General features: G+C 42.3%; 1 protein-coding gene across 2 annotated transcripts in view; it reads right to left on the bottom strand.

Annotated features, from left to right (window-relative positions):
* The window catches only part of trim9 (tripartite motif containing 9), a 40,510-nt gene extending 17,498 nt beyond the window's left edge, over positions 1-23,012 (bottom strand). Inside the window, exons 1-3 of one of the 2 annotated variants that reach the window (XM_080480659.1) lie at positions 22,039-23,012; positions 8,914-9,009; positions 7,568-7,690 (exon numbers count right to left, since the gene is read on the bottom strand). In XM_080480659.1, the coding sequence (XP_080336785.1) occupies positions 7,568-7,690; positions 8,914-9,009; positions 22,039-22,875 (1,056 nt within the window). In that variant the 5' untranslated portion in view covers positions 22,876-23,012. The remainder of the gene's footprint in view (positions 1-7,567; positions 7,691-8,913; positions 9,010-22,038) is intronic. The other variant, XM_080480660.1, reaches the window with a different exon arrangement.
* Between the last annotated feature and the right edge of the window lie 432 nt (positions 23,013-23,444).

The following is a 23,444-nucleotide window of genomic DNA, read 5'->3' as shown; positions in this document are numbered from 1 at the left end:
GGCACTGACATCCAGATTATAGAGCATCTTCCTCCCACTTATTGATGGAATACTGAAATAATTCTCACATTAATGGGCATTTAAGATTTTTAAAGAAAAGAAGCTGCGGCCACTTTGTTTTTTTCATTTATTTATTTTTGTTTTTCGAACCTGAACCGACTCAGTGGATGGTCTCTCTCTGCAGTGCCTCAGCTTTACAGTTTTTATCTGCGGCAAACACCAGAGACAGTAAATTCAAGCAAAGTGTGCAGATAAGTCCATCATGTTTAACCCAAGTTAGGGAATTTCGAAAGTCTGGCAGAATCTCTGCAGCGGCAGGATGAAGACGCAAACAAACAGAGGCAGTGTGGACTGAAATGAACCAGAGATACAAAATGAAGCTTCGCCACTGAGGTTCACACAGAGGAGAACAAACCGCAGGTCTGACTGCGATTCAAAGTGAATTAATATTTACAGAGACGTGCCTCATCATTCTGTAATTACTCTCTCGTTATTGTGCAGAAATCAATCAGCCAGAGGACCGTGTTTAATCTCGCTCTATGCACAGATAGAGGAAATGTCACTCGGGCTCTGGTGATTTCGGTCTGTATTCCCGTGGCTGAGCGCCAAGCCGTCCCTGCTGTGTCAACCCTGGAACACGCACACCCCTGCAGTGGCCTGGCAGCCCTCCAGGAAGAGTTTGAACACTGCTGCCTGTCGCTGCCTGCTCAACAATCACCTGGCTGTCGCTCCTCTGCAGGCACAGTCTTCTCCTTCTGCAGAGGAATCTCCAGAGGAACTGCCACCCACATTCAGCGTATCCTCTGGTCTTCTTTTTTTTTTTTACCCCTGAATTCCTCTTGAATTCTCTTTTCTCACTGCATTACCGTAATCGTCTGCAAAAACCTGCTTTAAAACAGCCTCCCAATAAGACATAAAAGCTGCCACCGGCAGTACCACTCTGCCAGATGATCACTGGATAATCAGCGCAGGGGAGATTTATTCATGTGAATTTAACGGAGAGTGGAAGCGGGGGGGGGGGGGTGCAGCAGCTTGAGGTGGGATGGCAGAGGGAGAAATGCAGCATCGAGATGAGAGTTTGATGTGAGAAATTAAATGAGGAAGAGGAAAAGAGGGGAGATAGGAAACAGGAGAGCGATGGCAGATTGAGAGGCACTGAAAGATGGTGTTGGGAGGCAGAGTCTGCTGGGAAAGTGGGACAAGGGTGGGGGTTTGGGGGGTGGGGGTTATGGTCATCAAATATATCATCACACAATCGCAGCTGCTCAGAAGGGCTGCTAAGACAGTCCCAGACCTCGTAAAATGCAACTGAAGTATAAATTAATGGTCAACATTGATGGCATTTATTGCATCTTTAACTTCAGAATGTCTGGAGTCCTTCGATTTTCCTCACTTGGCTTGAACATTTAAATGAAATATTACATATAGTATCGCAGGAAAGACTTTTGGCCACGTAAGGGTTGAGGAAACACAACAATTGTTATTATTATCTGTGTCTGTCACAATGATTACATTTATGTTAATAATTTTGCACTGGAGCCTATTTCTTCTATTTGTATTGTTTTCACCCTGACCTTCACACTCTTCCTACCTCTGAGCTCCTCTCCCCTCTGGAGACACGACATGTCGACTATTAAGCGCTGACCAGGTAGACTTCGAGGCAGTCAGTTATAAAATGAGCTCTGAAAGTCCTTTGACCTCTTTCGGCATATTTATGCTGTGATTGTTAGGTCACTGCGACAGTTTAGTCCCTGTGAGTTACTGTGGCTGCAGTGTCCCAACCCGTCCCCCGTCCTCCCAGAGCTGCACTGCATGACACAGCTTTTATTCCGAACCACGAGGATCATTAGAGGACAGCCTTTTCTCATGAATGACAAACATGAAAGGAAGAATAGAAGATGCGTTGTTTGAACGTGGAAGTATGACTAACACAGCGTGCGGCGCTGTGCAGTGACGGTACAATGAAGTGACAAGTGCCACATCGGCTGACAGTCAGTCGTCAGCGAGGAGCTTCTACTTGTTGCCACAGCGAAGAGAAGAAATCACCCGACACAGTCACAGATGTTGGACTGTGATTTTACTTTTATCAGCTGTTATTTTCTGTTCGGTGTGGTTAATCAGACCAGCTGCCACTGATGTTTACTGGGCAATGATGGAAAAACAAGAGGAAAATAGTCCTTTTTTAAATTTTTGCTCAGCTGATACCTGGAGGGGTAAATATCAGCATAAAAACCTTTTCTAATTTGGTTAAAGCCACTGAGATGGGATTTTGTTTTATTTCCCTATATTTATGAAGCTGTAAATGTGGGAATTAAAGTTCTAAAGGTTTTTGATGCCTGCGACAAGTACTTTAAGGTTTTCTGGGGATTCTACCTTGATAGTTTACTGTATACTTGAGAAAAATAAGGTCATCAACTATTCTGTCCTGTTCTAATGTTTCAAAACACGTTTCTATGATTAATTAAGCTCTAAATAAATAGATAAATAAATGAATAAATAAACATGCAAGGAATGTATGTTAAAATACACTGCGACTGTTGTGATGTTTTCTTAGATAATTCTGAAATAAGCATTTTACAGACATTTGTTATCAATTAATAGACGGAAAGAAAACACGTAAAACTAAAAAATTAAACACATTTCAGAGGCTTAAATTGGAGAAAAACTGTATTGTCATTTAACAGACGGCTAAAAGATAGATCAGTAACTCAACTATAAAATATTACATTTTCATTATTTCATTTTATTTCACACGTACTTCTCTGTATTTCAGTCATTTGTTTTTGACATTTTTAAAAGTGAAACTGATTAAATGCAATGTAACTTAAACCAAGTTCAGTACAGTTCTAGAAATGGTTGTTGATTAGTGTTGCATGCCAGTATTTTAAATAGAAAGCTTGAGTGTCGTGGTGAAAACCACACATGGCTGGTTTGTCACCGGGGCTCAGGGATCAGTCAGAATATATGGAGGCAACAGGAAATGACTGTACTGGAAATTAAAATAGCAAGATGAGCAGCTGTACTCATTAGCCAACCGGGGCTGATTGTCCAGGGGGCGAAGCATTCCGTGGCAAACTTGCGCAGCGAGCTGGAGGAAGATGCCGTTTCTGATTCACTTTGTGTAGCTGTAATGAGCTCGTACCTCTGGAGGGAGGTACTGACGGAGCCTGGGTTTGATCATGTTTAACAGACCCGCCACGCTGCACTAAAGGAGTACGTAAAAGCAAACGCGCCTGGCAAAGGGAATATATCACAGAAGATTTAATTAACTTACAGTTTTGTGAATCGAGCCTATTTCAAACTGTCAAAAGATTTTAGAAAATATAGACCAGATTTCTTTACTTTATCCAGCACAGGGTGGTGTGTCCGATCCGGGCGGTCAGTTTCCAGTCAACAGTGAACATCACATGCACGCTTTTTGCAAATTCTCATTCTTCCAGTTAGAAGGCATCTCAAAGAAAATTAAATCAGGTCAACTAAGGTCATCCATCTTGGAAATACAACATGTGATCAAGTTCTGTTTTTTGACTGTGAAATGGAGCAAGAGCTTAAAACTAAACAGGAAATTTATTTTGTAGGAAAATGGCGATATAAACAATAAAATGCCCACGTGTACTCCAACTGAGCAGCAAAGTTAATGACAAACTGAGCATTTGGACTTAAATGAAATTACACACTGAAACCCCAAAGCATTATCCAAAAAATACTACCCAATAAGGTGTAAATACATGCTTTAAACACAATTTACAATTAAATAATCTGGATTATATCCGACCTAAAGCTCCCTTGTCATCACAAGAAAAGAGTAAAGTCCAATATATGAATGCTCGATGCTCACTAATAAAAAGCAATTTTCACCCACGCGACTATTCCATGAGGGATTCTCCTTGTAGAAGTCTGTGCTTCTGTATTTTCAGCGCGTGATGCTGATGATTGTATATAATGTGTGTGATGCTAAATGTTTGATTGTTCAGCCTCAGTTCTTCTCTTTCTGCAGATCTCCAAGAAAAAGTGACACTAAACCATGAGAAATTATCAATTATCAGCCAGTTTAAAGGCTCTGCAAGGGAGTTTTCATCTATTTCTGACAGAAACAAAGAGAAATGACTGCCTGGGAGGAAGTTTAGGATGAAAAAAGGCTTCCAGAGCAAAAATTAGGCATCAACAGAGGACATGAAGGGAGCTGCAGAATAATGATTGTGCTTGTGAATTTGAGGTTTTACTGATCAAAATGGGAGAAAACACCGAACTGCTTCCAGAAGTAATATTAGAGGGAGACTGAAACTTTTCAGTAGGGACACAAAAAGCTTTTTGTTTGTTTGTTTTTAAACACAATTCCAAATGTTTCTGAATGGTTTTGTGTTTCATGTGTTTAATTTGAATTTCTACAAGCTCCTTTCAGTGTACTATTTGAATAGTGCTTGCTGGGTGTGTGTAAAACGAGATCTTGCCACACGTTCCACAGGTTTTATCCTGTCGAGATGAATACATTTAGGAGGATAAAACACAGAAACTACAGCTCACTGCTTGGGCAGACTGAGCAGGCTCCTCCGGGTATTTGCACACAACGTCAGTATTTGGGAAATCCATGCAAAGAAGTGGGAACACGAGAATCTCTGTTTGTCTGTGCGAGACTCGAGCCGAGGAGCGTTCATAGTCACACTGAATGTGGCAAACCTCTGCTGTTTCACTGTGGCATCTCCCTCTGATGTGCAGGGACAAAATGAACCTCACTCGCCTCAATGGCTGCAAACAAGCTCGACATGTTGGCGGTCAAGAGGCAGAGGAGAGGAACCCCACTCCCGGACACCCACCCAGCTGAAATATACACAATTATAAGGTCTTTTTTCTGCCTTTCATGGTGAAATTCATGTGACTAAATCAGCAAAAGTAATCAGGGCACTTAATTAGCTCCTTAATTAGAGGCGTATAAAATGCATAGCCGGCATTTTGTTTTATGCAACCAATTTGCTTTTCATCTTCGAGTAAATGCAGCCTGAGATGCGACGTAATGAAAACACACATGCAGGAGGACTACCACATTATAATCACCACTGCAGCGCGATGGGAGCGCGTCTCGTTCCATCACAGCTGCAGGATGACCTCCGCCACCGAGCCACGTGCTAATGAAGCAGAACACATCCCATTGACGTGAAAGGAGGCGCCAATTACTGGACACGCACTCCGCAAAACAATCTATATCTGCACTGATCCTTTCTGTGCTTTTTTTCACTGGCCCTAATGTGCGCGACGCCGCCCTCAAGGAAACCATGAGAGAGAGAAAAATGTGAATCGGAGATGGGTTTTTTTCTTTATTTTTTTGCATCGCTATATATACATAGCAGCAGTTTCATATGTGAGATCAACACGGAAAGCTCTCAAAGAAGTGTTTCTGGAGCATTAAGATTCAGCCAGCGACACGTGGAGGAGCTGAGCTGACAGGCGGGGATTAAATCTGCACAGAGGCACATTAAAAATTCCTGTGTTGGAGGTGTAATTGCGTCCAGCGCCCCACAGGACACATCTACCCAACACCACAAATCCAGCTATTAACAGGATGGATTTTGTTTAGAGGGCGCCACACAAAACCAGAGCGAGCTTCCTCTGCGTTGACCTGCAGGCGTGATGCGACATGGCGACACACAACCTTTACAGCCAAAACGCTTTCCACCAAATAAACTCCGTCTGGTACCACGAAACAGGCTGAACCCTCAAGATAACATAAGAATATAAATATATATTTGTTTGTATTTAACAAAACAATAGTAACTAGTTTAGGCGTATTAGCTATTTGAGCATTTTTAGCTGTTTTTGCGACTTTTGCTGATCAAGCAGTTTTCAGCAGATTTATGTATTTTAGTTGCTGTATAAGCTGTTTAAGCTGTTTTGGCCATTAGAGTTGTTTCTGTTTAGATTTTATCTGCCGTTTTAAAGAGATTCAGCCATTGAAAACCAGAAAGCCATCGCAACATGGCTTTTTCATTATATGTTCATTTATCTCAACAAACCAAACACACAGTGAAGCCAGGATCCTGCAGACTTACCAAATCAAAGTAAACTTTATCTTCTTGTGATTCCGAGATGCCAACAGGAAGTTTTCATATTCACGCACTCATTTTCACTTCATTAGTATAAAAACGGGGCAACTTTGGCAAATATTAAAGATCAAATATTAATGCACCAAGTCAGCTCCGATGGTACAGTCGAGGAACACAGGAAAAATCTATTTTGCTCATTCTGGCCAATGCTGAACATCTTCTATGTCTTTCCAGTGATTGCTTGGGTCATTTGCATTTTTGATGTGGAACACTCACCCATTTTAACCACCTTTTTGCTTGGGGAAAAAAAAAAAAAGCTTGAAAATTGATTTAACAAGAGAAAGACGAGATAAATTCAACAATGTTTTGTCTCTTTCAATCACAACCTGCCCCATGCTTCCATTTTATCCTTTAATATCAAGTCAAACTGACACATTGATCTCCATTTTGCATTAATCAGCCTTTGATTAGAGGAGATAAGACTATAAACACAAAACAAAGCACTTATAAAGAGGCTGCAGAATTGGTCGGGCAATAACTGATTTTCACAGCTCTTCTTTTGGTGAAAAATGTGTGTTGTTTTTTTGAAATGATGTAAACAAGTGAGCATGCGAAAGAGTGAAAGGAAGGTCCATAAAAGGCTTCACACCTAAAATAAATCCTTTAAGGAGGAGGACAATAGAGTGTGTGTTGTGTGTGAGTGCGCTCTCATGTTGCCATGCACAGGCTGTGTTTCTGAAACCACCTACACGTGTGAAACCTTGCATCTGCAGGGCGTCCAAGCATGAAATTGGATGCTGTACAACACAAATGTACGTATCTCTCCCGCCTCTCTCGCTTATATCGTCCTTTTCAGCGTGTTACAGATGGTTCACGAGAAAAATGAAGCGCGTCGTACTTTAGAAAACTGTACAATTGACTTTCAGTTTTTCCCTGAATCTCCCATCAATCCACTTGATTATCAGGTATTAATAACAAAAAATAAAATTGTTAGTTTGATAACACTTGAAAACAGCAATAAGCACGGGAAAGGAAAACAAATGTGTTATTTTCTTCAGTCCACTTCAGAGACAGATAAGGTTTGTTTCCTTCAAACGAGGCAATTTCTCCAGTTTATGTCAGTACAATCACATTTTCTGTCTCCCGAGGGAACTTCCAATCTCTGCACTATCACCACAATATGAGGCCGGGCTTGTTAGTCTGTTAGTCACAATCATACCTGGCTTCCAAAACAGCAAAGGAAAGCAGCTAAATCATTTCATAATTCTGATTATTTCTTGGTCATTTTGCAGCTCATTACTGAATTTATTCTCCTGGGACCACGACAGGAAGGGGAGAGTGAATTTACTTTACTTTGGGGAAAGCATGTGACCGATCTTATTCATAGTTACCATTAACTACACATATCAGCACCCAGGGATCAGTCGGGGGTTCTGGGGGCTCGCTAAGGACTCCGCGGCGGGTGAGATGAGGGCGGGGCCTCATTCATCTTTTATCGGGAGCGTGCACATCTCGTCATGCTCACTCACCTTCAGCTTGTGTTCGTGCTCTTTGTTCACTTGAGAGAGCAGCTGGGCTTTACGCCGGTTCAAGGCATCAATGAGGGCGTCGCACTGCGCCACCAAACACGCCTCAAACTCCACTCCGTTCTCCTGCGGAGACAAAAAGAAATCACAGAAACAGTCAAGAAGATAAATACTGAACAATGCGCTTAGATTTTACTAAGACTACTGTGGTTTTTCCTTCTCGCTTGTCAAACCATCACTCATGCTACTGATCCATTCATTTCGCTTAAAAGTATAAGAAGAAAATGTGAATATCATGAAAGTTAATGACATCACATTTGATTACATCAACAACCAGAACCCCTGATTGATGCATTTAACTTTAGCACATAAAAAAACTGTGCTACATGCACAGGAGACCCAAAGTGTCCATGAAGTCATATCCATGCGGCTTTTTATGCAAATAAAAGATTGTGGAGCAACAATTTTAATAATTTCTTCTAAATATGGTTTTGATGAGCCATTTTTGCTCTGCATCAGACCGATTATTGTATTTTTGTTTTCTTCATATCTTAACTGACATATGATGATTTGAACTGTAATAAAAACACAGCTGCAAAGTGATACTTGGGTCAGAAAGAGAGTACAGCATGTTTGTAGCACCTGACAACTTATATCTTATTTAAAGATAATTTTGGGCTTTTGATTTTAATGAGTTTTACACTTCCCATCAGATTTTTAAAACATGTCAATAACATATATCACTGATATTTATTGATTATTTCAATAAGTACTTCAATATGAGCCCTACAATGACTTAAGGACTCCCTCGCATGACATGAACATCAATGACAGAACAGGTTTAACACTGAAATGTTATTCGAGTCTAAGATTTATAGAGCAGTTAAATGAGGGAAAGAGAGTTTCCTCCATCTATCGTCTGATGAAGATAAAATCATCATGAATCTTGCATCCGTAACAGCCATTTTCACCCATCTCAGACTTTCACTGTTTCACTGACCCCCCCCAAGGCTGGCTACACACTTTTTAGGGTCTCAGTGTGTGCCGATTATCAAAGTGGGAATTTAATCCCACCTTCCTCCTAATCACCCTCTTAAGATGACCGCAGCTTTGTCTGCACGTGAGCGTCTAAATTTAGTAACGCCCAGTTTGTTAGACGTCACCCTGAAAGAACAACATACTCTGTGTTTTTCCACTAAACTCTGCTTCATGTTGGCGTCTGACGTATCCCTTCAAAACGCAGTGTTTAGATATCAAAATAATCCCTGAGATAAAGTCGGCAGAGCATTTTAAATGGCTTATGTGCCCTCGTGAGAAAAAAAACCCCAGACATGAGTGAGGAGAAGTACCTGGATGTGCTGCACCATGTTTCTGAGCTGAACCAGGAACTCCTTGGCCTCGGTGGCTCGGTCTGACAGCCCGTTTAACGCCTGGGACAGCTGACCCTGTGGAGCGAGGAAGGAGTTTTAGAGGTTGATGCACTATTACATACTCTTGCCCTGAGAACAACAACGGTGAATTATCAGTGGACATATTTTTTATTTTGCAAAGGCTCCATATTCCCTCTGTGTGCAGGTTTTCTCTGGATACTCCGGCTTCTTCTCACAGTCCACAAACATGTGTTTCAGGTGAATTCAGTGACTCAAATTCTTTCTGTAGGTGTGAATTATAATACGTGCGACTCTCTTTCCATGATTGACCTGTCCGGGGTGCACTCCCCCTTCACCCAGTCAGCTGGGATCAGCTCCAGCACCCCGCCTCGCCGCGCGGAGAGGAATGAAGGGTTAAAGAAGGAGGGATGGATGCTGTTCATTCTTTATTCAAATCCTTATCATATGTTTGTACCTTCAGCATGTCCTAATGCAATGAGAAAATTACACCCAATGTGTAAGTTATTCGAAAATAGTACATCATTACAGTGTCTAGTTAGTTCTTTAAAAAGTAGTGGTGTTACTTCACTAGTTGTGGTCTGCTAGTGCTGTGTGGTTCAGTCGGATTCACTCCTTAAGTTAAGTGACGTTACATTTATCATTATCAAAGTCGGATATTTTCAACTGCTTCACTCATGGATGCACTTTTCAACAGTCACGCAGAAGTTGCCACAACATCTATTCTTGAAAGAGAAGGATTAATGATTGAATGATAATGAAAGGAAACAACAAAACAGATGAGATATACCAACAGCATGCAGACAGTTGTTAATAATTATTAGCTATTGTTCCTTTAGGACCACAATATATTGCTTTGCATGTATAAATGGAGGAAATATAGCTTTGGCCAATGCTACAGCGAACACCAGGGAATAGTATGTATGTGATAAGTAACAAACTCAAAAACATCAGTAATTATAGTAAATTTTCTAGTGATAATCAGTTACTAAGGCCAGAAAGTCAGTTGAGACAGGGTAGAAAACATGCATGACCCTTGGTCAAACCATCGTTAAACACTTAATTCAAAGAGATGAAGAGAGTAAAGACAAAAAGATTTCCATTGACAGGCAGGAGGAGAAGAGGGGCACCTCAGAGAAGAATGTGGAGGAGGCAGATGATCCACTGTGGGGAAGCAGCTTCAAGGTGGAATAGATCTAGTGCATCACCGCACAACTACAGAAGCTGTTGCAAATATGGAGGCTTTGGCATATATGGCAGTACAAACTCTGTATAATTATCAGAATATATTTCAAGATTACACATCAGATTTTTATGATCACCAAATATATGAACTCACAGAATGGCATAGCACAACGTTTATTCATATATTTTACTTAAAAACAACAAAAAAATAATTGAAATATGTTCCTGTTTTGGAGAAAATGGAGGCAGCAATGAAAGTATCTAGTTATCAATAGATTGGTTCTTTGAACAAAAACATAACATTTTCTTTTATTAAAGCTAAGAAATTATGACAATGTGATGCGTTCAGTGGTGTAATGTATTTGGCAGAAGCTCGTTGAGTTTGTTTTTTTTAAACACTGTGATAAACATTCTGAACAAAGTCTAAAAAAAAACTTTGGGATTCAGCCTGGTGTTTTTATCAGTAGCTTCAAGGACACAAACATGTTTGACTCCAGACCCAAATCCGTTCATGTTTTCCTCGACATTGAATGTGATAGTTGATATTTCCCATCCAAACATCCTGTTCTATATAGAAACCAAAGGCTCAAAACGGCTCCATGTGACCTTTAACATCTGACAGGAAAGACACATGGAAGCAGCGCAGCGTGACTTATTTGGGATTCCAGCTCTGTGGAGTTCAACATGTGCTCCGTATCTGCCACATTCACTGAGTGCACACATTATTCTGGGAGTAAAACCTCTGAACATTTTTTTTTTTTCCAGCTCAAATGTGGCAAACTCAAAAACAAAGCTGCTTCTCTCTGCAGCTGAGAATCTGACATTTTAGAGGAGATTTCTCCCTCATTCTCACACCGAAATGTCATCCCCAACTAAAAATGAGATGATTTGTATACGTGCATACAGATTCAATTCTTGCGTTGTCATTGTTATCACTGGATTTTATCCTGTGGGCACGAGGAGGTGAGGACAATACGTATGATGGGAAATGCCGTTGCTGTGGATGTGTGCAATGACACAGAAGCGACTCCTGTTGGGATAGACGGGCGGTTCATGTATGTGCAGTGAGGCTGTGTGAACAAGGAGGTGACACAGCGAGAGGACGTGGCCTGACCCTGTGGGAACTCCGCTCGGTTGAACGAACAACCGTCAAGTTTTGGGGGCGTATTGTCTTCTGGGAGTAAACAGGGGGCATCGGGCGTCATCTAACAGACAAAAGGAAAAAAAAAAAACCCTTCAACTCCGGAAGAGAGCAATAAAACCAGCAAATAGCTGATACAGTGGAAAAAGGCTGTGAAAGCAGCCCATCACATGCAGCGAGCTCCTCTGTGGGCTGCTCAGCTTCTGGAATCTGACGTCCGCTGGTCGGATGGGAATCAGTCTGCAGGGCCCGACAGCCGACCTCTGACCTCGGCGTTTGGGAAACCGTGACAGCTGCCGCCAACACGAGCCGACTGCACAGGAGGGACAGCATGAGCCGGCAACAGCTGAGCAAAGATCCGAATGTAAACTTTCCAGGGTTGTGTTGGACTTCAAGAGCCTCCTCTGTCAACTGGCGAGTCGAATTTCAAAAGAATGAGAAAACTTGTAGAATGTGAGAACCTGAGAACTAAATCTGGATAGATGGATAGATTTCCATTGAGTTCAACTTCCACACTTACTTCCCGTCTTTCCCAAATCTTTAATGGTAAATTTATGGTGATCAGACAATAGACAACTAACACAACTAAACAACAAACACATGTTGGCTTGTGGTACCGGGGGAGCAATTCTTCTCGGTCTCTGAAATCAATCAGCTCCACTCTGGAGGGGTCATTAAGCTGCCTCCCTCACTTTAAGATCCCGTCAATCACACACGACCCATCCAAGACGTTCACTCACACTCGGGTGGTTTCATTACAGATCAGGGAGGTCGCTCACACCTGCCCTTTCCACCGCTCTGAATTGGCGTTATCTCTCATTTTCTGCGATGTACGAGCGGCGTCGGGGGAGCCCCGTTCCTCCCCCATTCGCCCGGTTTACAGTCGGCGTGCGTTCGGTGACCGAGCGGATGAGATGAGGAGCACTTGATTGTCTGGAGGCGGTTTTCCGCCGCGTCTGTTCGAGGGCCTGCGAAGCTCTGTCCTCAGAACCAGGTCAAAACATGCCGCGAAGGGCCGAGGGTGTTTTATCTCTGCACAGCTCGCGGCTACGACCTGCTCCGTGACAAAGATGGTGCCAAGGCCGGCAGGAGAGATGGAGCGGTGACGAGGGCGATAAAAAAAAATAAAAATAAAAATCAAGACGACACTGAGACTTTACAAGTTTGGAGACTGACGTTCAAACACATACTCCCGCGCATGCTTTCGCTAAGCGTTCATGTGAGCAGTTGGATCACTTCAGCCTTTGTTTATAGTGTCTAATTACCTATGGGTCTGATCTTTAGTGCATTCAGTTGGGTGTCCTCTACTGTCGGGCTTCTCCAAATATTTACCGATATATTGTGTAACTGCTTGTTCGTCTTTCTAGATAAGTCCAAATAAATGTGCCCGTAAAAAGGTCGACGTCATAACCTGGGATCTTGGTTCAAGCTCAGGTTTATACTGATCCCGCATCAAATTTGTGCCAAAAACATTTCAGCTCACACTTGATGAGAATCCCCTTCAGGGTACGCTTGCTTCCTTGTTACAAACAACACCCACTGGCCCATTTTCCTCATCACTTTGCTTCTCTTGAGAATTAGTGTGGAACAATCTTCTTTCTCCTCATTAAATAACTTTAGTTTAAGGAAAGAAAATCTTGTTCCTTCTTGTGCTGGGTTGTAGCCAGGATGTAACAAAATCCTACAAAAACATCAGAGAGTGAACCGACATTTCTGTGCCAAAGAGACAGCATCTTAGTCAACGTTGAAGTTGGTTACGTTACTGAAACAGTATCAAGAGTTTGTAATCTAAAGCCATTTTGAGTAATATTAATTTTTCCTAGCATCTTCTGAACCACTTCATCCAACCCAACAGGGCAAAAACACAAATACACATTCACACCAATGGGCAAGTTTAGAGTCACCAAATCACCTTTAACGGTTCTGCTTTCCTTTCATGTGAAATGCTGTTTGAAGTTGATCTTCTTCTGAATATTAACATCATCCGTCTCTCTTCTATACCATGTATATATATATATATATATATATATATATATATATATATATATATATATATATATATATATATATATATATATATATATATATATATATATATATATATATATACCTATGTATATATTTCCAGGTGGGAATCACAGGAGCCAATACCAGCCAACTATGGGCAAAGACGTACACGGGGAGAACGGGCAGTCCATTATTATCATCAATAGCATTATTATTATATGACACCGAGTTGTACGTTGAAAGTAAGAAACACAATCAGATTCCCTTTTGTTTGGTCGATTTGTATTTTTTTTGGAAGGAAATAAAAAATGCCTCCCTGCTCTACGCTCTGTGAATCATCACTTGTGTAACATGATGACGAAGCCACGGTTGCTCAAATGATTGATGAAAACACTTGAGCGATAAATTATCATGCAGGATATTTACATCCTATCATATATCACATTTGCATTTTTCATTTCTTGCGAAGGGGAGAGCTTTCACCATCATACTATGATTCATGCTCTTCGAATAGCAGCTCTGGTTTATACTGGATCTTCAGAGAGAAGAGAGCTTTTTTTTTTTTTTTTTTTTTTTCTCTCCGAAGTTTCAGCTCAACAATCCTCCACTTACATGAATGCAACACGGCCTATGGGGATAAAGTACCTCTTGTTCGAGGACAGTGGAAATATAAAAGCATCAAGTGAGATTAGGGTGGAGATGAAAAGGAATGTTTGGGATGAGCTTGTTGTGGTAGCATTGGGGTCTGAGGATGTCCTTGCTATTTGGGAGCACTAATCATCACCGTAATTGAGCCAAGTGGGAACACGTGCGAGGCATGAATTATTCACCAGCAGCTCCGGGGGCCATTCCGCGCGTTACATTTGCTCTCCGCGGCCGAGTGAACTGCCCGATCTGTCACAGGGAAGCGCGAATGTCAGAAAAGCGTCAGAGCCAATTTGGCGTAAAGCCGCAGCGAGGAAGTGGGAAGTGCGAGGACAGGAGGAGGCAGGTATAATGTCAGCGCTAAGCTTTTAAAGCAGCACAAGCAGAAACGTAAAGCACCTCTCTTCCAGCTAATTAAAAAAAAAAAAACACACACACACATCCATGAAATGTTCAATCCCTTCCACCACAGAGATAGCTTTTAAGCTCCTGTAACCTACTTGCAAAAAAGCAGCATTACCTCATACAGAAAGTTTAAAGTGGCCTGCTCCTCCACCGCGCTCCCGGGTTAAGCACCGTCTCCCTGTCCTTTAAACTGTCACTTTAGGCTCACTTAATCCTGTGGGCACCAACACGCTGTAAACAGATGTAAGTTGACGGTAAGGTCAAGATGTGGTTGAAGAAAACAACAAACAAACAAAAATAAAATCCCCTCAGCCCTCAAATTAAAAAAAAAAAAAAGTGAAAATTAATGTAATTTTCCACAGCTTGATTGCTGATTGAGCGTCTCCCTACAGAATCAGCAACCAGAGACTCGGAACATGAAAGGTTGCGGCTGTTTACAAGAGATGCTCCGATCCTCAGAGAGTTTGAAATATTAAAGAGACGACACGGTGATATCCACTCTCTCAGGATCCTTTCCGCTGTTAAAAAATTAAGCCCTTACATGTTGGGAGAGTTAAGACTTGGCCAGATTGCAATTCTCCGGCGTGTTCAACAAGATCCCACATGAAACCGTCGCTCACGAGCACAACCTAAATGGTTGGTCCATTATTCATTGCATATATCTGCTGCCATCAATAATGCACGAGGATTCGTTAACTATCCACACTGTGAGAACTACGGCGCTCCAGTAATGGTGATATTAATGAGGGGTTATGTCTGCTGCCACAGGGGAAAGGAGTCCATATCTGACGGGCACCTGGGACATCGCAGCAGCAAATGAGGCAGAAGTAATCTATTCTTATCAGTGATGCAGTCGTCTGCTGTGGATCATCAAGACGCTTTCTTACTGGCCTAATTCAACTTGACCAAATAAAGAGCTTCGGGGCTGCAGGAACTTTTGTACTGCACTTACTAACTGCTACTTCCAGAGAAAAAGAAACTCTTCTACTTCTATTACAACGACTCACTATTGCCCAAACTGGGGATTAGTGGTCTAATTTACTGAGCTCTTGCATAAAGAGTGCAGAATTGCATGTTCAGGCAAGCTGATTTCACTTGCCGTTTGCAGGTGATCAATAATAATACCATAAGAGATAACATGCGCAACCATAAGCATTCAAATGAGGGTTTTAGGTGCATTATTGTTGGGTCAAACACTGACTTGTGCAGAGAATAAATCTCAATTTGGTCAAAAAAAGTACAAGGAAATGCAATACAGGAGATGCCCTGTTACAAAGTCAAAAAAGAAAGTAACAGAATAGAGTCAGAGGAGATTAAATGATTGGAAGCCCTGAGAATGGGAGGAAGTACGGCCAAAGATGTCATGAGAGAGTCCACAAATAAAAGTCTTGGAGGGCCAGCTGGAGAAACGACTCTCGGCCGAGCTGACCGGTGCCTTCTATTCAAACATTTTAAAAACAAACACAATCATAAATGTTTTCAGACACTGTAAATCACATTGCACATTGAAAATGTATTCATTAACATAAAAACATCAGTATTTTGTGTGTTCTGGAACAGACTGATATTTCATATTCATGAGGCACTTAAGTGTTTGTGATTTCTACTTTTCCTCTATGAGACACAGTCCTCAATGTGTATAAGCGTTCTTCTGTGTGCATGCAATATCTAAAGAAGTTGTAATATACAATATATGATATAAGTTTGCACCCTTTTTACCTAAAGTAGATCAGGTCATAAGTGGAATGTTTACCACTTCAATTGCAGAAATTCTGAAAAATCTGCATTACGGTGTTTGGGACAATAACGATAAAGAGAAATACGCAACGATAATGATAATCATAATCAATCTGCCCACGTTTCACATTAAGCCATCTTACAAACACAACTGGTGTCCTTTTTTTTAATGTAGGTTGACAGTGTGAGAGCAGCCAGATGTAACCAAGCATCATAAATTATGCTGTTTCAAACACTTGAAGAAGAGAAAAACTTTTTTCTGTTCCCAGTTGGGCTGTGAAGGAGAAGCTGGCATAGTTGATTTTAAGGCATTTATCTCTTTCCAGTCCCATGCCTGGAGCACGCTAAAATATTCAGCCAGCCTGTGTTTCCACCCAGACAAGTTAAACAAAAATATGTCAAAACAGAAATACCGTTAGTGCTTGAGCCGATGCCAGTGTCTTCCGCGTGCAGACAAACCAGAGATTAAATATTCTCTCTTCCACTTCAGCTCTTCGTTCACATCGGGTCATTCAGTCGCCCTCGTTTCCCTGCTCTTTATCGTCGCCTTTCATTAACATTTACATAGCTAATCTCTTTACATGGCAGCTCCGGGGGTAAATATTACTGCCAGTAATGGAGCGGCATCCTCCGAGCCCACACCCACTGTGACAATCCATTCTCCATAGGCCTCAGTCCTGACTTTAACCCCCGTCTTGCCACATCAGTGAGTCTGCAACTGTAGCTTTAACAACACAGACACTTGAAGCTGAGAGGACATACTTAAGAATTTAGTTAGTCTATTGATTTAGCATTAACAGTTAAAAAGAAAAAGAAAAAAAAGAAAAAACTAACATTCAAGACAAGAGAAGAGAGAGAACACCTCAGGTTTGATCCTTATCTGGGCTGAGTGGATATGTTAGTGCAGTCTCCCACTATCACAACACAAGCTAATTGATTACCATGAATTGCTTGTAATTGTTGATGTTGATGTACTTCTAAAATACTTCATAGGTTTCTGTATCTTCTCGTCTAATATGTTGTGTTATTATACAAAGTGTGAATGGTAACAATTGTGCATGCTCACATTTCACGAATTCACATCGTTCATAGCAGAAATATTGAATCTAATCAATTCCGTGAGTTTGAAAGAACCTGGAGGAAATGCAGACGTTAACAAATAGGATCACTTGGCCATTGTTCGAGATAAGCTCAGTTCATTTCAAGGTAGCACAGTGATGTAGCCCTCTTGCCTCGAAAAATGTATTATTCCCAGTTCAAATCTGGTTGAGGGCTTCTCTGTGTGCGGTTTGCATGTTCTCCCTGTGGGTGTTTGGGTTTGCTGTAGGTAATTTGGTTTCCTCTCACTATCCAAAAACCTACACTTGCAGACGACTCTAAATTATCCCCAAAGTACTATAGAAGATAGGCGGATCGGTTTAGTTCAGACACAGCGGTCCTGGTCCTTCGACGACGGCACTCGTCGTCCAATTGTACGTGACATTTTGTAAAGTCACAAAAGTTCCATTTATTTGTGATAAACTGTGTAAGAAAACTATAAAACTCTCTAAAATTGCACACAACGCATGACCCATAGCTTAAATATCTGTGTTTTTCCATAAGCGATAATAAAATTCCATTCTGTCCCACAAAGTGCTGAGTTATTGACCGCAAAGGTTGACAAACGATGTTTAGTGTCACTGTAATCAAATATGGTCTCATTGGATATTTCTAAAGTGTAAATAGGCTAAATCAAATCTTAATTTATGTAAATATATAAGAATGGTAATTTTCTAACAGATATGTCACACAACTTATTTTTCAAAGGAACGTTAGCAAATATGGTGATTAATAAAGTGTTAATTGAGAATTGTCATATTTTCAGCTGGATTTGATCCAATCATCAACCCGAACACTATTAGGCTGAAACATTTGTCTCCTAAATAAGTGCATAAGTTCTTCTTATCATTAATTAGGTGTCTTCATCTTGAGTTGGGCTTCCAGCTGCTTTTTGTCAGCCTGTGCGGAGAGTGGAGCAGACACACAGAGACACCGGCGGTGGGAACAAAGAATACAGACGGAGTCAGTCTCATTATCATCAGTGCACAGAGGTTAAGTCAGGAGAGAAGGAGATCCCGCAGCCAGCGGCTGACTTTTAAAGGCTTTTCTTTGCTCTGTCTGGGTTCACACGAGGCTGCAGGTAAAAAGAAAAAAACTGCTCCTGACAGCAGCAGAATCATGATTGAGACCACACTTCTATTATTGCTCTGTCTGTCCTCATTAGCTGGCTTTGTGGGGCATCCTGGGTGGGAGCCTGCAGAGAATCCGTATGAGGAAACACAGTCGGTCTTGGACGAGAGGAATCTTGACGATCACACACATGGTGACGTTAAAGTGTATGCGGACTCAGGAAAGGACAAAGAAATCCTGCAATGGTTTGGAGTTTACCTCCAAATTTCTGAAAGTGAAGGTTTCATCATCTCCTGCTCGCTGCTTATTTCTGCTCCACTACCAAGAGAAAGAGACTCATTTCCCACTGCAATCTGCTACTTAGTCTGTGCACTCCCACACATCTTCCCCAACTTCCTCCTGATTAATCAGCTTTGATTGTCACTGAACACGCTGCGACGACGGAGCGCGGATCAAATTGCGATCGGCGTCGTGCCTGACCTCTTGTGACATCCGTGAAGAGTGGAGGACCCCTCATTAAGCACAGATTTAACACTGTGACGATTCCCCTTTTGTCCTTTTAATGTGATTCACGCAGATTTGCACAGACGTCTTGTCACAACCCAAAAAAAATAAATAAATAAATCTGACGAGGCAGACCGAGTCACAGCTGGAATTTCTGTTGCTTTTTATATATCATGGTTTATATCATCTGTTGGCAAATGGGAGAAAATAGGCATGAAGAGCACCAGTAATGATCTGAAGCAGCATTCATCAAGTGTGCAGATGAATGCTGAAAAAAAAAGTAGGGGGGACACTGTGAAGCATCTGCAATGATTCCTCGTGGGGTCCAGTATCTTAACAGATCTCTGCTGCTCTACACAGCATCAAAAGGGATTTGGTTGCCATGGCGGCAGGTGGTTCATGTCTTTCCGTACGAAAAGACAGAAAAGTAACACAAAGACAAAGAGAGCACAGTTTGTATCCATGGCGCCCAATAAGAGCCTCAATGTAAACCCCAGTCATGAAACAGAAGACGTCTTATGAACTAACAGAAGCATGAAGCAACCAACATTTTCAGATCTGAAGTGTCAGAGCAGCAGGTGTGGATACAGTTCCTCGGCGATGATGAAAAAATGCAGCAGCCCGATAGCAAACAACCGCACATCAAACCATCGGTTTTGATCTGATTAAGTATGACAAGGACATTTTGATGTTCATGTGCATTTTGCACGGCGTTATGTTTATATAGGTGAGAGGAATGTGTATCTGAGCACTGCATAGTTTTGCATACTGCTAAAGATTAACATTAAAGCTCATCTAACTGTCATTTGCAGTCACAAAATACCTTGTTTAAAAGAATTTCTGCTCCTTGTTTTGATGGTAAGATCTGCATTAAGTAGCTTAGCAAGTAATGCCTCCATTACTTCAAATATAAACTGAACACAGAAACCGAGCTGCAATAACAGTCAATATTGGACTCAATGGACATATTTCTCTATTACTTGCGAATGAGCTGTTGTTAGATTAGCCACAACTTTGAAGGAACTCTGTACAATTTAGGTCATGTCACTGTTCTACTTTACCTGCCAGAGTCCTGCCACTTGGATATTCAGTAGATTTTCAGAGTTTTGGCCCATTTTCTTTTCTCAATTGCAGTGGCTTTTGATTAAATCGAGACTCAAACCTAATGCATATTTTTTGCAGTAATCTCGGACCAATTATAGTAGATGAATTACATAAACGTGCCTATCACATAAGTGAGGCTAATTGCTGGAGCCTGCCGCTTATTCTTCCAGCTTTAATGAATGACTCAATGCACCATCTTGTGGTCCAAATTAGTACTGCAGGGTTAAACGAGTCAAAAAACTCATCTTTGGCAAGTAAACCAGTAACATAACACGATATTGTCTTTATGCTATAAAAATGGCTGTTTTGCCTCATTCAACTGATAAATATGCGTTATATTGATTTACATAGTGCTTCTTGAAATGCTGGTAGATCAAGGAAATGTCAACCTAACTTATGGAATTTGTGTGAATAAATGTGATCAAACGGACCATTTTTACACAGACATGTTTTTGGATGTTAACTCACCTTGTGAACACTTTGACACATCATTTTTTGTTTGTATTTAAAAATGAATCAACAAGATTCAGATTTCTGATGAGCTCATGAGATTGAAAAAATAAGTAATCGCTATAGCGTGTTATTCCATTTACAAATGTCATATTTCAATAAATGCAAAAATCGGTTAAAATTTGCAAGTCTGAGCAGTAAAGTCACACAGTGATATATGTATTATGTATCCAGTATACATTAGTCAGTGCATTTTGCAAACAAGTGACACATGAGAACCTACACTCTATCTGCAGAGTATAAGAGCTCGTCGTCTTTTTCCCTGACGAGCACTGCAAAGAGAAGGAAGACCCCGAAGCTGTGAAATCTGCCATCTTTAACTCTACTCGCTCCGAGCGCTCAGCCATCTGTTACAGCTCGGTGGGCAGCAGCTTCAGTAATAACCAGGTTCCACGATGAAGGCCAGAAACAGGACCACCAGCGGAATACTGGCACCAATATCTCCCCACGTCATCAAATGGCTTTCTAAAAATAGTCATATGTTTCCCCCCAATTTTAGATGCAAGAAAGATAAAACAGGAAAAAATAAATAAACAGCAACTTTTCAAGCTATGAAAATGTGAGTGAAATGTTTACCCCCCCACCCCCCCATTGACTTTTCCATCAATTTCACAGTTGCCCCCTTACATCAGAGGTGACACACAATCTTGCAATCATATAGAAGAGACGATTGGACTGTTTTGAAGATATAGAAAACCAGTTATGGAAGTGAATGAAGGAGATAGCTTACCTCCAGAAAGATAACAGTGTGTTTGGGTTTGAGTGTGTGCACAAAATGTCACTGGGTCCACTTTTTTTTGTTGATATGTTGTTTGAGCCAGGAGAGACCAGCATTTTGCATCATTTACAGAGTGTATCTGCGAGTACCCAAGGCCTAAATGTGGCTCAACATCCTCCCTCTTCACTGAGAGCTGGAGTGTGGAGGTGAGGGCTGCTGCTGCAGAGGCGTAGCTACACTCAGCTCTGCCTCCAGAGGCACCGTGCTTCCCTGCCCACAACAACTGTGCTTCAAAAATAGCAATCTAAAGTCTTGCATCTGTTTTACTCCTGTCTTTATGAAAGCATGCCTCCAACATTAGCCATGGCTCAGGGTCTCCAGGGCGCCTGTGAGCTGTCAAAGCACAGGAGGGAGAAGGAGCATATATAGAGTGGAGGAATTCAATGCATGGGAGCTCGGGAGACAAATGTTGAAGAGCCTGTGTAACTTGAGGCTGTCATTTACAGGGTACGTGTAGATGTGACTGAAGCTTGGGGTTTTTTTTTTATAGGCCTGCTGCTGGCTGTCCACTCGTGAACTGAATATCAAATAGATCTGACTCCTGACAGGCTGGAACACCAAAAACAGGGAAGCCTCCCCCCCACCCACCCTCCAATACGGAGATGTTTTTTCCTTCACAAACTGAAATCTACATCTAATGTGTGCCAGGGATATAAATTCACCCACCAACTAACTATACATTGTCAGACGTTCACTTAAATCCAAAGTGACAGGATGAACATTCCCACAGCTTTGTATGCATGCTGGGTGCTAAGCAGAACTGACAAGAGGGGGGATTATTTTTTATTTTTTTTTCAAGCCATACTTGTTGCTCAGCGCAGAGGAAGATGAATCATTGTAAGGAGACTGAAAACTACAGATCAGAAAACGCGCAGCTGAAACAATGTTATTAGGCACGTACCTTATGCAGTTTCCACATCGCCCCCAAAGCTTTGACCTCGTGCGTGCCGTGTTTTCCTTCCTCCAAACACTGGTAGCACACAGGTGTTTTACACTGTACACAATACATGCTGAGATTCTCCAGCTCGTGCTCCGTGCATGTGGAGATCTTGCGAGGACTGGTGCGGCGACTTATCCGGCCCTGCGCGGGCGGCACCAGGCGATGCTTGGCGAGCGGACCGCGGGGCGGGTGGCAGCGCAGGCGGCACGGGTCGCAGTAGAACACGTCGCACTGCTCGCACATCACGGTGGCCTCCTTCGGACTCTTCTCGCACAGCTGACACTTGAGTGCGGCCGCTTTACTCTGCTGGTACCGGTCCACGACCCCTTCCAGCACCCGGTTCTTGGGGAACCCGCGGAGACCCCGCTCGTCCAGGATGAGGCTGCGGTGACACTGCGGGCAGGTGATGCACGAGTTACGGGGGATCGGGGGTAAGGAGCCCGGCTGTGGGAGGAGATGCTGCTGCGGCTGGGGCTGAGGGACCGCCGGGGGAAAAACCCGGACCCCGTTTGGTGATTTTTGGCAAGGGGTGGTCGGGGCACTGACGAAGCCCCCGTATGAACCGTAGCCACTGTCCGCCTCACTGTACAAACTCATTTTATCCAAATCCAAGTAATCATAATCTGAGACCCCGGACCCGGAGGCTCGGCTGCTCTGTGGAGACTCGGCATCGGGGGTCTGCACGAGAATGTTCCGGGCGCAAGCCAGGCAAATGTTGTGCGAGCAGGGCAGGATGATGGGCTCCCGGTAGAACGAGCCGCAGACAGGGCATTTTAACTCTTCCTCCATTTCATCCATGGCTTCTCCGGTGATGTGGGGGATTCCTCTGCGATGTGCGAATGGGAAGAGGGGAAGTGAGAGCAGAGCCTCGTCTCTCTGTCCGTGCGTAAAGTTCCGACGGCGTCTTGCTGCTGTGAGCGACTGCAAGCGCAACCTTGACCGGAGGAAAGGCATCGGCACCGAGGAAGCTCACAGACTCTCCTCACCAATAAGGAAGCGGCATCAGCTCACACTGGGCCACTATTGGACAATCAGTGGATTCCCAGTCGTCATTGGACAACTCCACTGTCAGCGTGAAGGTCCGCTAATGAGCTTTAACAGCGAGATGCGCTGCAGCTACACGAGTCTGTGGACAGATCTGAGCATCAAGGCTAATTCCGATTGTTCAGGGGATTAGGAAGAAGAATATAGTAAACAATACAACTCTAAACAAATTAACAACTAGATAATACATGCATAGCATTGCACAAACCCATTTCTCACTAATGTGTGTCTATAAAAAGCCCAAAACCAAATAATGAAGGCTATATATTGTTTAGGAAATGCTCTCTTAATCGGATTAGTCTGGAGGTGGAATAAGTATTAAG

The sequence above is a fragment of the Lipophrys pholis genome (assembly GCF_963383615.2).
Source record: "Lipophrys pholis genome assembly, chromosome: 14".
Taxonomy (NCBI): domain Eukaryota; kingdom Metazoa; phylum Chordata; class Actinopteri; order Blenniiformes; family Blenniidae; genus Lipophrys; species Lipophrys pholis.
The sequence above is the reverse complement of the archived record's forward strand: the minus strand, read 5'-3'. Positions and strand labels throughout refer to the sequence as shown.